Source organism: Arvicola amphibius, chromosome 6 (genome assembly GCF_903992535.2).
Source record: "Arvicola amphibius chromosome 6, mArvAmp1.2, whole genome shotgun sequence".
In the NCBI taxonomy this organism is placed as follows: domain Eukaryota; kingdom Metazoa; phylum Chordata; class Mammalia; order Rodentia; family Cricetidae; genus Arvicola; species Arvicola amphibius.
This window is the reverse complement of record NC_052052.2, coordinates 107,407,582-107,425,780: the sequence shown is the minus strand read 5'-3', so window position 1 is coordinate 107,425,780 and position 18,199 is coordinate 107,407,582. Positions and strand designations below refer to the sequence as shown.

Below are 18,199 nucleotides of genomic sequence, written 5' to 3'. Positions count from 1 at the left end.
AAAAAAAAAAAAAAAAAAAGTACCAATCCAAATTCCCACTTCCTCCCCTCCTCCCACTTCCCTCCCACTCCCTCCACACATCCTTCTCCCACCCCCTCCAATCTTAAGAGAGGGCAAGGCACCCTGCCCTGTGGGAAGTCCAAGGCCCTCCCCACTACATCCAGGTTGAGCAGGTTATACATCCAAAGAGAACAGAATTCCAAAAAGTCAGTACAGGCAGTAGTGACAATTCCCAGTGCCATTGGCATTGGCCCCTCAGTATGCCCCAACTGTCAACCACATTCAGAGGGACTAGTTTGATTCCATGCTCATTCATTCCCAGTCCAGTTTAGAGTTGGTGAGCTCCCATTAGCTCAGGCACACTGCCTCAGTGGGTGAACCCTTGAGAAAGTATTTTAATGCCTCTCACTATGATGATTAAATTTACCTGTCTTTAAATCAGTTTAATTTATTATACTTTCAAAAGTCTCTACATTTTTATGTATTCTGGATATTTCTATTCAAATTGCAATGTTTTGTTTTTTATTTTAACTACATTCTGCCTGGCATTAATATTACGGAAACTGTCATTTTTCTTTTCATTTCTTCCTGTGTCTTGATGCAGACTCTTCCCTTAGCCAAACTCTTGTCAGAGGTTTGGTCTCTGAATTCTCTTCCCAGCTAGCTTAAAAGATTTGGATTTCCATGTTCATTTTTGCAGTGTAACTAATATACCGGGCGAGTGTAGCCAGAATCTGCCACTGTTGGTATCTGGTCAAATCTCTCATTTCTCGCCATCCCTCAGTGAGGCTCTGCCACCTTGACTCAAGGATGGGGTTTGGCTCTCCGCTAACCCATCAGCATCACTCGGTGATTCTCCACTCACTGGTCACTTTGCTCCCGGGCCACAGATTCCAACTCAGCCATGTGTGCAGCTGGGTCCAGACTCACCCTGTGATCTCCGCCCTTGTCACTTTTGACAATCACACTAATTCTTTACCGCAACCCCCATTTCCTTGTTTCCTTTATCTTTCTTTTCTTCTTCTTTCAGCTACAAAATCTTTCTTAGCCACTGATTGTCAGAAATTCTTGTCGCCTGATTTGTGTCTGCTGCTGAACAGCACAAAATTAAAAGCATCAACAGGAGACTGTCTTTTATTAGAGATTTAACTCACTGACATACTGATTAATGACATGATTAAAAGTGTGCCTGCTTGTGATTGCTTTTACATTTTTTTTCTTTGTTCTATTTGTTCCTCTAATTGTTTGGAAGCAAACTGACCTTTTCCTAATATCTTCATGCTTATGTTTACATTAAAGGAAAATTAGTCTATTGAATTCTCCGGATCTGACTTTCTATAAATGTAGCCAAATGATTGTTGCTTTATAGTTTTCTTATTGTTATCTACTCTCGGGCCACTTCATCTTTATTCCTGTTACAATCAATTTCCCCTGAAGTGATGACTAATGAGCCAATTGCAAAGGCTGCTCTATTGCTTTCATGAAGGCTAATTGCTCCCATGAGTGAACGAGTCTTTGGATTCATGGAGTCTATTGGCATTTCCAGTACGTTACAAATCTCAGAATGGAGATTCTGACTTGGTTAATATTTCACCATGTTGACTGACATCTTTAATCAAGTCAGTGGGCCTTTCTTCATTCAGAAAAAAATATAGTAGAATGAAAGACAGCTTTCCTGACTCCCAAACCCACTGCTTGCCTTTTCTTCTTCTAGGGGTCATCTCTATTCTAGGGGTCATCTCTATTCTAGGGGTCATCTCTATTGCAGTCTGCGGGGTGGCTCCGGAGACTTAGTCTAGACAGTGCTAGTCATACGCTCCTGGAAAAAAGGTTGACAGGAAAAAAGGTCAAAGCAAATGGTTGAAAGGGAATTTAATTTTTATTATAACTGTTAATTCGCACTATTTATCCATAGCAACAAGCTCACTGTCGCGGTTCTACACATGCAAGTAGCGTTTTGATTGCATCTGTTTCCCAGCTATCCCCTGTTGCTCTTTCCTCCTGACCCTGGTTTCCTTTTTGGTCCCTGGTTAAAACCTGCTCCTACTTTCAAGTTGCTTTTAAAAAAAATCTTAGTATGACTTTTAAGTGGATGGTATACTTGTTTTTCTGCTTGTGACATAGTTTGCTTAACAGGATACCTCGACAAATGATGTGATTCAGTTCTTCTGTAAAGAGCACCACAGTGAACACGCGTGCTCAAGTATCTTTATGGATATTAACTTCGTGTGATATATACCTAGGAGTAGTCTACCTGGTTCGTTCTAATTTTAGTTTTTGAGGAATCACTATGACATTTTTCTATAGTCGCTGGACTAATTTACATCCCCATTAACAATATAAAAGTTTCTTTATCCTTCATCCTTTCTAGCATTTTTCTTCTTCCTTTTCTTCTCTTCTCCTTCCTCCCTTCCTCCTCCTCTCCTACTTTTTCTTCCCTCTTACCATTCTGCCTGGGTGGATGAGAGGATTTTAATTTTAAAAAGGGAACGTTTAATCATATGAGCTTTGTGGGGGGAAGTGTACTGGCTACTTCCTTATTAACTTGACTCAAGCTAGAGTCTTTGGAAAGAAGGGAGAATCAGTTGAGAAAAAATGTCTCCAAAAGATTAGGCTGCAGGCAAGCCTGTAGAGCATTTTCCCATTCCTTCCATTTTTCTTTCTTTCCTTCTTCCCTCCCTCCTTCCTTTCATCCCCTCTCTCTCCCTCCCTCCATTCCTTCCTCTCTCCCTTCCTTTCCTTTTAAAATTCTTTTAACTTTTATTGATTGAATTTTGCATCATTCATTCCAATTCCACTCATCTCCCAGGCCCCTCACATCCTCCCTCCTTCCCTTGCAAATGCCCCCAAAACAAAACAAAATTAAAAAAAAAACCTCAAAGATTAAACAAACAAACAAACCAAAATGAAGAATTTTTGTCGTGAAAGCTGTCGCCTGGCCTGTGGAGTCACACAGTTTACCCTTTAGTTCATTCATCTCTACTTGCAAGTGTTCATTGCTGTGAGTCATTGGGGTCATCGGTCTGGGTCAAGGCTTCTGACTTCTGCTACAACACTGATAATGGGCTCTGATTGGGTCTCCTCTTTGATATCCTGTTGTCCTATGTCATGGCGAGCCTGCTGGTTTATATTTACAGATCTGGCCCCTTCTCGTGCTCCAATAGTTCATAAATGAGGTGGATGCTGGGTGGGCTAACTCCTAGCCCTGGTTCTGGGCCTGGGTGGTAGCTGAATTGGTCAGACCTCCAGCTTTCCCTCATTGCCACTCCCTGGGCAAGCTCAGCAGTGCCTCGGCTAGCTCACCCAGTACAGCCCGCAGCAAGGAGCAAGGCTAGTTCTCCTGAGCTCAGGTCCTAATACCTGGCCCACCCACACTTAAACTACCAGGGTCATCTCCACTGTCTTGTACAGGCATGGTGCAGGCCTCTCTTGATTGCTGTAGGGTACATATGAGGGGGAGGTGGGGTCAGCTCTCCTGCTCTCATGCTCTTAGGGCTGGCTCCCCTGCTCCTTCAACAACAGGGTCAGCTCTAGTGTGTTGCCCAGGCCGGGTGTGCTGCAGTTGATAAGGGGCAGAGCTAGTTCTCTCACTCTTATGACCCCAGGACCAGCTGTCTCACCTGCCACAGGTAGCGAGGGGCAGAGGGGGGAAGAGCATCTTCCCCCACCCATGCTTGTGGCAGACAGATGTGGGGGTTAGCTCTGTCACTCTCAGGACTTCAGGGCCAGCTCATCTGTGTTCCCGACAACAGAGTTAGTCCCAGTGTGTTGCCCAGGGGGTGCGTGCCCGTGGTGAGAAATGGGCTATTTTTTCCTAGTGGCTCCAATTCTCTTGCATAGTATCCACAAGAGGCTGGGCCAGAGAAGCGTGGGGCTGGCTCAACACAGCATGGTTCTAATGACCCCTGTGTTAATGCAGACCGTGGCCATCCTCACAGATCCCAGCTGCAGCGCAACCATAGACCCAGACATGGTCCTCGGTGGCAGCTAGGGCCCGACATCACCATGGTGTAGGGCGTTTTCTTAAGTAGTGATTGATGTGGGAGGACACAGCCCCTTGTGAGAATTCCAGTGTTTGAAAATCAGAAAGCAAGTGAACAAAGGGTGGAAAATGAAGCCAGAGATGGAAGGCAGGTCCTGAATGTGGAGGTCACTGCTTCCTTTGCAATTGGAGCTTTAGTCCTGTAAAAAGTGAGAGGCTACAATATAGCCAAACGAGTTAATATACAGAAGAAATATCTGAACACCCATGTTTATCGTGGCAGTATTCACAGTAAGTGAGTGTGGAGAAAGCCTCGATGCCTATCATCTCGGGATGAATGGGTAAGGGGAAACGTGGTACACATATACACTAGAGCCATAAAACCTATTTGCTTATTCATCCCTTCACCTGGCAGCTCTTTAAGCACTAATGAAAAAGGAGCGATGGAACATGCACAGATAAATTGGACAGAGATCTTTCCCACTGGGGGTTTACAGCTCACCAGAAAAATGATGAATGTGCCAAAGGAAGCAGGGGATGATGGGAGAGCTTAGAGAGCTAAGGTGGAGGATGCAATGTGATGGGCCAGCCATTTGATCTCCACCCGAGAGACAAGGGGCATTTGGATAAGTGGGAATGGGGCATGGGAGGCAAATAAAATAGTACCAGGGAGACAGAGCTGTGAGAACTCATTCATGTGTCTGCACCAGGCTGAGAAACTCGGAGGCTGCAGTGAGGCTCAAGGTAAAGAGGAAGTCCAGGAACTTTGTCCATGGGGGCTCAGTCAGGGAGCGTTATAAAGATTTTCAACATGTGTGCTTGCCATGTGATGTTAATTTTCATTTGGGAAAAGAAACCAGATGTTTGTTTCTGATTTTTCTCCTTTTCAGAGAGTCCAAGAGCCCAGCGTAGTAAATGCTGTGTGTTCCCACCTCATTTCGCCAAATCAAGGAAACCTGAACTGTAGAAATTCTCAGAGGTGCGTGGAGGTTTGTTTCCATGGTGATGCTAAACCCATCAAGTTGACAGTGCTAACCATCGCACTATACAAAGGATCGTGAACATAGGATTTGGTCTGAAAGTAAAAATCAAGGAAGTTAGAAGGCGAGAAGGGATTGCTAATGATAATTCTGATTCTGGGTCCAGCTAATAGAGGCTATGGTGCAGGGAGCATCCATAGAAATGGGAAATACAAGCAGAACTATTTCCTAATCATGGAATGAATGCGTTCTGGGCATGTTGGGTTAATGCAGTCTGCTAGCAGAGGGGCTTTAGCTGGAGATTAGATTTGTGACTGTCTTCATGGAGTGGCGGCAGGAGGGAAAGGAGATTACAAGGGGGCGATCAAGGCAAGGGTGGGAGGGGTGTTCTGAGGGATTTAGCGTGGGAGGAAGGACAAGAAGTCAACAGAGGGGCAAGCAAGAGAGAATGCAGGAAAATGTCATCAGAAAATTCCAGAAGACAGGCTGGACCAGAGCATTGTTCTTATACAAAATGCTGCACAAAGGTGAATGAGGAAGGAGAGCATTCCACCAGGGATAGAAGAAGTTGCTGCTGGAGGAAGCAAGGCCCAACAGGGTCTGAAGGCAGCCTGTGAAGATCCCTCCAACAGGAAATCTTTCAGAGGAGAGTAAAGAGGAGTGTATAGCAATGGCGATTTATTTTCCTGAATGTCCCACCCCTCTGAGCATCTCTTTTTCTCAGTTCCTCAGTTTTAAAGCAAATCGGACCCTGGCTACATTCTGATGGTCACCATGGTGGAAGAATGTCTTTGAGGGGCACAGTAGAGAATCAAACCATTAAGAGGCATGTTTTTCTTTCTTCTTCTTTTATTCCATTTTACACAACCACTTCTTTGTTATTGTCATAACATCTCATCAAAATATACAAACAGCACAAATACTTTCAGTGTATAGTTAGTACTCTAATCCAGCAGGACTGACTGCTGCTAATAGCATGCACGGGTGGTTTATCTCACAGGACACCTAGAGAGGGACTTATTTGTCATCAAATCACCAGGAACAGCACAATAAGGGATTGGTTTTCTTTATCTCAGAAGAATCATGCATTTATTTCTTGTCTGATGGGGAGATGGGAATGAATGACTGTGCTGATAAAGAGGTCAGCTGAGAACAGAAGGAAGGCAATGTTGGATGGGCGGCAGCAAACGATCCCATCTTTGTCGCTTGCATTTACGTCTGTGCGGACAAGATGCTCCACACAGGCCACATACCCTTCCCGGAAGCTGGTGACATGAGCTCTGCTCATTGCCACTGGCTCTCCTCTGTTTTGTGAATGTCAGGGTTAGCCAGAATGAACAGATTTGTAAATCTCAAGTTCCAAGCTATGTTTATTGGAGAGAATCCCATCACAACCCGCTCAGGGCTTCCCCTTTCCTTCCCTTCTGCCATTTACATTTCTGCAGACGTGCACAGAGCAATGTGGGTTAGTGGCTCCTTCTCTGTGGTTGAGTGGGATCCACTTCTCTAAGGGGTGATCTGCTGTTCCAGTCTTGAGAAACGGGTTCCATTTGCACCTTGGCTCATCACCAACCAGCAATTGCTGTCTAGGGCAAGGCAGAATTAGGTTTCGACCCTTTCACATTATCAGGAACCATCTTTCCAGTAAACGACTAGAGTTAACAGCGATCTAACTTCAAGGGCTGCTGGGAAAGATGCCAGGAGCTATAACAGGTGATGTCATTAGTGAAGTAGACTTGGTTTCTGCTACAGGTAAGGAGTCATGTGAGGAGATCGAAGGTCTCCCCGCCTTTGCTGTTGAGTGTTTCTTTTCTTTTCCAACTTGAAAAAGAGACCCCCAGAAGTGTTATTGAAACCAGTTCCCAGAGAGAAGGCAAATCCCTTCTGGTCTGGGGAGGGGTGAGGTTCAGGAGCAAACGAAAGTCTCCATCCCTGGGTTAATGAAGGAAAAGTTTCTGAACATGTTCTGGTCCATGCTGTTGATGAGCGCTCTGTCGGCAAATGACAGACGGGGTTTCTCACTTAGGAATTCCTTGTCAAAATTGCTACAGTCGTACGGTGATTTCTTGGTCGCAATTTAAAGAGGAGAGAAAAAGAGGGGGAAAAAAATTAGACAAGTTCATTATCTTAACTTCGCTTATGTAGGCTGTAGTGTGTGCACCACCCAGTGGGTCCAAATCTTGAGTCATCTGTTCTTTTATTAGAATAATTAATTTCACATGAAAGAGTTACATTGTACGGGTTTCAGTCCTGTACATCATCAAGACTATAAGGGCTTCATGCAAAGCCCCATCTCCTGACCGTTCCTCTCAGCAACAGATGCTCAGCTTGGGAACATTCTGCAGTTTATTCCTCCCCTAGGTGAATTCTGATGACACAGTTTAAAAATGACAGGCAATGGGACCCGCCAACCTCTGATCTAGTCAAATGGTGTGGATTGAAGAAGCATGTCCCTCCCGAGGGTGGGGCTGGGGCAGGTGACAAAAGGAGATGGGCTGAAGCCACACCATCCAGTGGGAGAGTCCTTACCACTTTTGGCCTGAAGGGCGGGTCAATCTCCTTCCTTTCAAGTTCTTCCCAGTTGATCTCTCGGAACAAAGGATGCTGGCGGATGTCTCCTCTCACACCCAGCCTCTTTTCAGGTTCCCTCACAAAAAGCTGCAAGGGAGCAGAGAGGGAGAAGTTCACTTCTGCGAGGAGGCATTGGGTCAGGAGGGTGTTCACTCACTGGGGTATGAGCAGCTGGCTTTTTTCACTGACCTTCGTGGAGATGGAGTAGGTTCACACTAACTGGACACCCTCTCTGAGCTTTCCACGGTCTGCTCTCTGACTTTCTTACTCTTTGCCCAGGCAGGCTGTACTGTGACTTCTATAGGCCTGGCGTGGAATCAACTTTGCTTTGTTACTTACGTGGTCTTTGACTCTATGTCAGTTTCCTAACCTGTGACGTTTGCTGTGCTGGTCACCTGGGAAGGGGGACCCTTAGGTGGAGAACTGCCTTACTCACCCTGGCCTATGCCTGTGTCTGTGAGGGACCATGACTGATGTGGGTGGTACCATCCTTGGGCAAATGGTCCTGAGCTATGTAAGAACGGCAGTTGAGCATGAGTCAGGGAGCAAGCCAGTAAGCAGCATCCCTCCACGGTTTCTGCTTCAGTTCTGTGTGAGTCCCTGCCCCAGTTTCCCTCAATGATGGACTGTAACCTTTAAGCTGAAATAAACCTTTTCCTTCCCAATTTGGTTTCGGTCATAATGTTTATCAGAACAACAGAAAATAAACTAGAACATATATCAAGTGTCTAATCCTATCCGTAGGATTAAATTAAACAGAATCTACACATATACACATATACAAGCTTACACATGTATATATACATATACACCTTTACATAGAGAGGCATGTAAACATGCATACAATCACAAACACACATGCATGTCTATGTACGTGGCTAAGCATATATGTATGTGTGCATAAGCAAATATACACATATTGCAAACCCCTCTAGCATATTTGTTCTTTGTAAAATCTGCTCTGTATTCCCAACAGCATAAGCCAGACACAATGGTGTGTGTCTGGAAACCCATCACTCAAGAGGCCAGGAAAGGAGGATAATGAGTTTGAGGCCAGTCTGGTCTAGTCTGGATGATGTCAGCCTAGGCTTTACAGTGAGGTGCTGTTTGAAAAAAACCCCAAAGGGGAAAAAAGAGCCTCTGGGTACAGAAAGTCATCATCCCCTCCGCAGACCTCTGACGAATGCTTTATTATTCAAACCATGCTCGTCCCTCCAGCCTTTCAGCCTGTGTTGTGACTTTCCCTTTCCACCGTCCTCTCTCCTGTTGCTTCACCTAACAGTCACAGTGGCTACTGGACAAACAGCAGAGCAACTGGAAGGTTTTGAAACTTTAACCTGTCCGGGACAATGGAGCAGGGGAGTCTAGACATTAACTCATAAAGTAATAGGTTCCCCAGGTGTCTCAAGCAGTTACTTCTTACTTCAGCACCATCACGATGTTTGCCTATAACGTCACAGCTCAGGTGTTTTAAGGAGCTTATGGCCTTTGTAGATAGAAAATGTGGGAAAATGTAGGGATTTTTCCAAGTGTCTCCCACAAGGGTTTCAGCCCCATTTGTTGCTTTCACTATTTCTAAGAACAGCCAGGATATGGCTTCTGAGAATGTTTTAAAAATGATGTTATCTTGTAACTTGAAAACCTACAGTGTCTCAGCTCTCAGCTCTTCCCTAAATCATAAAGGTGTGCTGAAGAAAACTGCAAAAAAAAAAAAACCTGGAGATTTTTTTTATTAATCAATTAATTAGCTAATTAAATAAGAGAGTCTTACTTAAAGTTCCAGGTGCAGTCAGGTATGGTGGCACACACCTGCAATCTCAATACCTGTGAGGTGGAGGCAGGAGGATCAGGAGGGAAAGGCTAGCCTTGGCTATAGAGTGAGTTGGAGGCCAGATTGAGATACTTGAGGTCCTGTCTTAAAAACAAGGGCCACATATAAGGCTTATGAACCATTGCACACCCACCGATGAGTCCTCAGCATGGTCCCGATGCTGCTTTCATCAGCCATGGAGGACTCTTACTGATATCCTGAGGGTCCAAGTGCTTTATAAAAGTACTACCCAGGGGAAGTAACCTGAGACTATCATGTACGAAATTGACCACATTTGCATCATGGAATGGGTGACTAATCTGTTTGTCTGACTTAGGGCTCTTGTAGCCTTGGGTTAGCTTTCTGAATCTTTACTTCCTATTTCACCATTTTTCCATTACTGTAACAAAATACCCGAGATAATCGATTTTAAAAATAGGAAAGTTTTATGTTGGGACATGGTTTCAGAAGTTTCGCCCTATGGTCAGTTGGCTTCATGCCTTTTGGGCCTGAGATGAATCTGAACATTCAGGCAGGATGTGGGCAACAAAGAGAGAGAAAGGGTGGGGGCCAGGATCTAACGGTCTCCCCAAACTAACTTTGTTGCCCTATGATCCACCGCTTCATGATTCTATTACCTCTTGAGCCTCTATCACGTGGGCCTTTGTGGGGGGTATTTCAGACCCAAACTATAGCAGTTTTGTCTGTAGAATGGAAGGTTAGTTCAGGTGACCTCCAGGACCCAGAGAGTCCTAATGTCCCCATACTCCTACTAACATTCAAGACTCTACTCTGATGCCAGCACTCCTGTCCCTTCTTCTGGGACAAATCTGCTCATTGAACAGACACTTGTCCCTCTCAGCTTCATAATGATAATTCATCTTCTAGGAGGTGGCGCAACCACTCTCCCAGTCCTGAGTCTTTAAATTCTGCTCCAGTCCTCTCTTCCTTGACTAACCCCCCCTATAACAGAGCTCATCCTCCTTTTTGAGGTCATCTGATTGGCCACCCCGTTTATCCTGACCAGTGCTCTCAGAGAGTCACGCTCAGCGCTGGCTGTCTCAGACAGGTCCACATGATTTGTTTTGATTATTCCAATTGTATATATTTATGCGGTATAGCAGGATATGTTGATTTATGTGGAATGGTTAATGAAGGTAATGAGCATCCATCACCTCACTTTTTTTAGGAGGAGAATGAGATCATTTAAAATCTGTTCTGCACCTTTCAATCTGCAGCCAACACGCTGGACAGCATGCTGATTGCAGGCCACATGCTGTACAGTATGTTGACTTTGGCCCACATGCTGGATGCCAGGATCTTGATTGCAGACCACATGCTGGACGGCATGCTGATTGCAGCCTACACACTGGCTAGCATGCTGACTGCAGCCCACATGCTGGAAAGCATGCTGATTGCAGGCCACACACTGTACAGTGTGTTGACTTCGGCCCACACGCTGGACAGCATGTTGACTGTGGCCCATATGCTAGACCACATCTTGATTGCAGGCCACACAGTGAATGGCATGTTGACTGAGGCCAACATGCTGGACAGCATGTTAACTGTAGCCTACATGCTGGATGACAGATCTTCAGAACTCAAACCTTGCATTTAAGTGATATGATGTAACTTCATCCTAATTTTCAAAATACTTTTTAAAAAGTACTTGGACTAGTGAGATGGCTCAGCAAGTAAAAACTTCCCACGAGAGCCTGAAGACTTGAGTTTGATCCTGGAAACAACAGTAGAAGGAGAGAACTGGTTCCCAAAGTTGTCTGCAGAACTACATGCCTGTGTGTTAGCACACACACATGCACTCAGGTATACGCATTGTGGATACACTCACAATAGTTATAAACAAACTAAAATTTCAAAGAAAAATAGAAACTATCTTTCTGTCTTACTTGTTGGCTGAGGAAACTGAGGCTCAGAGTAGCTCTGTCACTTCCTCAAGGTCATGAATCCAGCCAGCAGCAGGGTGTCATGGTCAGTGCCTCCCTCCCATTTTCTGCTGTGTTCCATATAACATTTCCCAGCTGTTTTTGCCTGCTGTCTGTTTTTCAAGTCTGTCTGTCCTGTTCTGTAGACTGTAAGCTCTGGGGACAGGCACCACTTGTATTTCTGCTACCCACAGAGTCTAGCACCATCCCTAGTTCTAAGAAGCTGCTAAGCCAAGGCCGGAAAACTGAAGATGCTGTTTTCCCAGGTTATCTGCAGACCACACACCCTCTGTCCTGGAGACAAGGCACCAAGTTTGCAGTAAGATGATTTTCTCTGTGGACTAAACAACCAGAGAGTAGACAGATGGAAAAGCACATTGGGTTTTGTTGTTGCTGTTGTTGTTATTTAAAAAAGATTTATTTTATTTTTATGTATGTGTGTATGTGTGTGTCTGCCTGCCTGGCTGCCTGTCTGTCTGTCTGTGTGTGTGTCTCTGTGTGGGTATACATGTGAGTGTAGGTACTTGTGGAGGCCAGTAGGAGGGCATCAGACCTTCTCAAGCTGGAGTTACTGAAGCTTGTGAGCTGCCCAACATGGATGCTGGGAGCTGAACCTGGTTTTCTTGAAGCAAGTGCTCTTAAATGCTGGGCCAACTCTCTAGCCCTAATTAAATTATTATCATCATCATCATCATCATCATCATCATCATCATCATCATCATCATCATTTAAAACAGAGGAAATAAACAGCCTGCCCCCTTTTCTTTCCTCCCCAGACGATCATAATAAATGATTGACCTCTACCTCTCAAGAATATTTTTTTCTTTTTTTGGTTTTTCGAGACAGGGTTTCTCTGCAGCTTTTTTAGAGCCTGTCCTGGAACTAGCTCTTGTAGACCAGGCTGGCCTCGAACTCACAGAGATCCACCTGCCTCTGCCTCCCGAGTGCTGGGATTAAAGGCGTGCGCCACCACCGCCCGGCTTCAAGAATATTTTTATGAAACAAGATGAGGTGGAAATCTTAAGTGTCTTGAGAATGGACCCAAATCTAGCTGACGCTGGTATAATGAAATGTTTTAGAGAATTAAATGAGAAGTCACTGCCTTGGGCCAACTGTGAACCACACTCGGTTTTCTATTAGATTTTCTTAGCAAACCTGTGACATTTGAACCAAGAAAATCCTAACAAAGAGCCATCTGAGCTTGGCTTAGGCACCTGTGAAATAAAATAATGCTTTTTTTTTAAGAGCAAAATGGAAAATAAGAAGATAATCTGGCCTCTAGCCCTCAAGTTCAATATTCTTTCTGTCCTTATCTTTTCTCCCAGGAGCAAACAGACTCACTAATGTCCCCAGGGTGAGACAGGTCCTAAGGACACCAAGGTCAAGGGCTTTGCGGCAGGAACGCCACACCAAGGGCGCAAGGACACGACTGCTTTTGCCAGTAGAAGCTTCCTATATTTACAGGACACAGACACTCTTACGTAAAAGGCTGGGATCTAGCTGGAGTTTGTTTAAATTTATTTGACAGCCTGGGTAGGAAGCAGTTCATAGCCACCAGTAGCTGTGTTGGGTTGTACCTGGATCCCACCTTCCTTCCTGGGTCCCTCCTCGGGAAAATGGTACGGGGGCGGGGGAGGGAGATGGATTTCTGTTTAAGATCATTACTTTCCCATCGTTTTCAAGCACAGCGACCAGACATCCTGGGGAAATGAACAGGGGAGAAACGGTGCTTGCTGTTTACTTTGTCACTAGGCAACTGCACAGCAGCATCCCAGCTGCAACTCTTGGTGGAGCACGGCCTCAGCTTCTCCTGACATGGAGTTGTTCGGTGGGCTACAGGTACCCTAGCCCAATGAGAGCTCAAGGGGACAGTCTGGTCCCACTGCTCTCAGGGGTGCCACACAGCACTGCCTGTTCAGCCTTCCCGAAGAACCCCGAAATTCTTGCTTTATCTTATGGGAAAGTCCCCACAGGGAATTTCTGAGAAATAGTGTTTTCTTTGGATTTTTGCAGCAGAGGGAGCCCAAGGCTGTGAAGGCTGCTGGATTAGGCTTTAAAGTGATCCAGAAGGGAAGATAAACTTCAAATCAGCTGCATTAGCAGCAAATTGTGTAATGGAAATTAATTTTTATCGGCCGAATTGCTGCAGTGTGTGCAAGAGGAAGAGGAAGGACAGACTTTTTTTTTTTGTTTGTTAAAATCCATGTCAGGAATCACCAAGGCTTCCAAGTGGCTTTAAAGTCTCTTTTGCCTGTAGCCTTTCTCTGTTTTTATCCTTAATTGTCTTAAGTTTTGATCTGTTCAACACGTTTTTGCCTATTTTCATAACACACTTTTCTTCTGCCACTGATAATCTGCAAAAATGTATATCATATGTTTTGGTATTTACATGGCATTTAGTCTTACTTTTACTTTTTTTTTGAAATTTATTACCTCTATCTATTTGTTTGTGTGTGTGAGTTGATTCTCTCCTCCCACCATGTGACTCTCTGGTGATCAGTCTCAGGTCATCAGGCTGTGGGGTGTGTGCCACTACCTGCTGAGTCACTGGTGATCAGTCTCAGGTCATCAGGCTGTGGGGTGTGTGCCACTACCTGCTGAGTCACCTCACCCTTGCTTCTGCTTTTAATTTTTCTGAGCATGGGTGTCCAGGTAGGTATGTGCACCTACGTGGAGACCAGTGGAGCCTTGGCTGTTCTTCAGGTGTCTCCTCCTGGCTTTATTTCTCTTAGAAAACATTTTTATCATTAATTTTAATTTGATATTTTTGGGGCTTGGTCTGCAAGTCTGTCTGTGTGCCAGGTGTGTGCCTGGTGCCTGTGGAGGTCAGAAGAGGGGGTCAGGTCCCTGGAACTGGAGCTAAGGACAGTTGTGGGTTGCCACGTGGGTGCTGGAAACTAAACCCCAGGTCCTCCGCAAGAGCAGCAGGTCCTCTTAACCCCTGAGCATCTCTCCAACCTGTTTTACCTTGGTTTTTGAGACATGACCTCTCACTTGACCTAGTGCTCATGGGTCCAGCCAGGCTGTCTGGCCAGGAAACCCCAGGGAACAGCCTGTTTTCACCTTCCCAGCCCTGGGATTCCAAGTGTGTACTATGTTACCTGGCTGTTTTTAAGTATTTTGTTGCTTGAAATGATGGCAAGTTCTGTCCCTCTTGCTATCTAATATAGTCATAGCCATATGCCTGCCCCGATACCTGCTCCTTCCCCCGACTGAACAACATGATTCCACCACTTTAAGGACATTGCATTGATTAACTTTTTGCCTTTGGGATCCACACAGCTTGCATGGATCAACATGGATCAACAGTTTGCTCTTTTCGATGAGATGTGGGTATCGGTTATACAGGCTCTACTTCCTTTCCCAACTAAAGTAATGATTTCCTCTTACCCAATCTTTCTTATCTTGGCAACTAGCCCTCCCCACTTTCCTCTCAAGGTTACTTGTGGTTTTGCTGGCCTGTCCCTACTTCACCTATCCTAGTGGCCTGAAGATGTCCTGATGCTGAGTGGGAACTCGGCATTTGGAAGGTACGATGGGAAGGCTGGCTGAGGAGCACACACATGTGTTGGGGGGTTGCAGCTAATTCTGGGGACTCATCTGACCGGTAGGCTCGATTTGAAGGTGACTGAATCTCTGATGATGGGAACAGGGCTCTTCCTCATTTTCCTTCTTCCAGAAAGTTCTGTTGGTCCTGATACTTCAGTATAGCTGTTATGTTATACCTCAAAACTTATATAGTGAAGTCCTGACTCCAGTATGACTGTGGAGAGAAACTTTATGGAAGTGATGAAGGTTAAATGAGGTCACAGGGAGGGAGCCCAAATCTCATAGGATTATTGTCCTTAAAAATAAGAGCTATACAGAGTGTTTTTCTGACCCACTGCTTCTCTCAGATACAGCAAGGTGCCTATATGCCTTCTATGAAGAAAGCCGGCACCAAGATAGACCCCGATGACCCTTGATCTTGGATGTCTAACTTGGTAAGAAATAAATGTCTGCTATGTGAGACGCATCTGTAGTTCAGTGTGTAATAAGTAGGTCTTGCTGGGGCGGGGGAGGGGGTAAGGGCTGATCTGTGTGCCTTTAAACACTGCCTCTGACACTATGTCAAGCAGTTAAGAAACAACGAGAGGGAAATGTCGCCTGATCAGTCTGGGTACATTGTGTTACGGCAGCCGGGGCTGACATGTTCAATTCACATTGAGTCCTTCCTACAGCCACGTGTAAAATAAATGTCCTGGTTGTCATGGAAGCTGAACTTGCCTTCCGTAAGTGGAACTTTGCACTGGAATCCCACTAGCTTATTTTTACTGCTGTCTTTTTTTTTAAACCTAGCTAATTTTTAAATTAGCTTTCATTATCCATGTGTTTTGTTTGCTCATTAAAAGTGAATATAATTGGCCATTCAGGGAGTTTTCTAAGCTTGGTGCTTGTTTGGCTCCGAGTCAGAAGGTGTGAGCTGCATGGAACAGGCTCTGGTTTTAAATACCTACTTCCATTAACCTCAGGCCGAGTTTCCTATGGGGCTTTGTCAACACCTCTCAGATTCATGATCCCAATTCCCAGAGAAAGCTCTGGAGTCGTTCCAAAATTTCTAATACCTCGGACAAGCTGTCACTTGCCTTAGGGACATGGAAGTAGAAAGCCCTTTAGATTTAATCCTAAATAGTTTTTAAGAGGAAAAAATGCTGACTAGTATAAGATGAGCCTGGAAATCCCTTATTCTCTATTTCTCTCTCCCTCCCTGCCTTCTCTATTTTTTCTTCCTTCCTCCCTGGCCTCCTTCCTCCTTCTCTTCCTTCCATTCTTCTCTCCTTCTTCTCTCTTTCTTTCTTTTTGGCATTGGGCAGGAAACCTTGATGGAAGATTCTCATTGGCTAATAAACAAACTGCCTTGGCTTTTTGATAGGGCAAGATTTAGATAGGTGGAGTAGACAGAACAGGAAAAAGGAAGTGAGGTAAATGGCTCAGACAATTGCCCCGCCTCTGCTCTCTGGGACAGATGCCATGCCTCTCCTCAGGGAGTGAGATGCGATGGAGCCAGCCACCAGGTCAGACGTGCTGAATCTTTCCCGGTAAGACACCATTCGTGGTGTTAAACAGATTATTCGATATGGGTTAGTCAAGATGTGAGTAAGAGGCTGAAAATAACGGGCCAGGCAGTGTTTAAAAGAATACAGTTTCCGTGTAATTATTTCAGATAAAGCTAGCAGGTGGCCGGGATCCGGGCGGCAGGAAGCCTGCCCACAGCTCATCACTACAAAACCTAGAATTTCTGTAAGCTTAGAAAAACCCCGTCACTGAGCTGTATCTTGTTCATGGAAATGCTTCCAAACTTTTGGGTTAAACTCATTAATAGGGGTTGGAGAAATAGTTTTTGGTTAACAATGCATAACGGACTCATCAGGCTGCACACACACACACACACACACACACACACACACACAAAAAAAAAACCAGAGGTGTGTGTAGAAGAGTAATAATTAAAAGAGGTCATGAATTTGGGCTCGGGGACAGAGGAAGAATCTGTGAATTCAGGCTCAGTTGGAAACCTTGCCACAAAAAATTAAGATAAATCTCATTATTATTATATATCTACCATATCTAAATGATTATAATAGAGAATTAATATTTAAATATCCTATCATAGCATATTATCTCTCTCTATATATCTATATCATCTGTATCTATATCTATCACTATAGGCCTAAGAAGACTCAAGGGTTGGAAAGGAAGAGAACAAGGATGCAGGCAACCTCAGCATGGCTGCGGTCCCATCTCCTCATCATGACCTCTGAGCAGAGGTAGGCAGTAGTCTTGCATTAACATTAAGACTGACATGCTGACTGGGGCTAGGGTTGCCTGCTTTTGATTCTCAATGGAGATGGCAGAGATGGTGTCTGGGACTTTAGAGGTTTGCCTTTCAGCAGCATGAGTGGAGAAGTCTGAATCCTGCTAGGGATGGGTAGGTTGCTGGCCCAGATGGCATTATATATAAGAGACAAAAATTGCTGTAAATCACATACTGTGACTGCTTAAAGAACCAACTACACCTCCACCCAGGGCCACCAAGGCTTCCTCCACCCAGGGCCACCAAAGTTTTTTTGGGGAATTTCTTTTATAAATGGTGAAAAGAGGGTTTATTTTACTTCCTCCTTCTTCCTCTTCTTTCCTCTCATCCACCCTCCACCTCTTTTTTTTTAAAAACAGGGTCTCATGTAGTCATATAGCCTGATCTGGCCCCCATGAAATCCTGATCCGCCTACCTTGTAAGCCTTGTAAGCCACCATGCTTGTCTATAAATATTAGTTTTGTGTTGGTTTGTTTTGTTTTTTTGATTATGGCTCTTTTAATTTTCAAAGCTAAATTTTCTTATTATTTTAATTAGTATAGAAAGTAATGGAATCATTGTGACATTTTCAGACATATATAACATCAAGCTTAGTTCATATATGTGCCCCTAATATCCTTCTTTTTTCACCCTTCCCTTTCTGGCTGGCTTCTTTCCTTCCTTCCAATAGTTTTTCTTTTATTTTTACACACACACACACACACACACACACACACACACACACACACACACACACACACAGTCTAGAATCTGCCTATGAGAAACAACATGAAACATGGGTCTTTTTCCCCCTCCTCTTTACCCCTGTCTTGATCCCCTGACTTTGATACCAGAGCTCATAGCATCAGTGTTTCAGCTGAAACACAGACAGCAACATCCCATTAAACCCTTCACTACATGCTGTGGTGTTTGGTCATGTCTGAGTCAGGACCTGGGAGCAGAATCAAGCACCGATTTTATGAATCCTCTCTTAGCGCCATTTTCTTGTTTCTTTTCCTTTTTTGCTTTTCCAAAGCTGGGAGTCAGGGCATTACCCCCAAGGCTTTGACTTTAATTTCT

The 18,199-nt window shown here is 44.7% G+C and overlaps 1 protein-coding gene across 1 annotated transcript in view; it reads right to left on the bottom strand.

Moving 5' to 3' along the window:
* Positions 1–5,909: 5,909 nt before the first annotated feature.
* The window catches only part of Prkcq (protein kinase C theta), a 133,525-nt gene continuing 121,235 nt past the window's right edge, over positions 5,910–18,199 (bottom strand). The window contains exons 17-18 of the mRNA XM_038333649.2: positions 7,492–7,620; positions 5,910–7,027 (exon numbers count right to left, since the gene is read on the bottom strand). Of these exons, the coding sequence (XP_038189577.1) occupies positions 6,869–7,027; positions 7,492–7,620 (288 nt within the window). The 3' untranslated portion in view covers positions 5,910–6,868. The remainder of the gene's footprint in view (positions 7,028–7,491; positions 7,621–18,199) is intronic.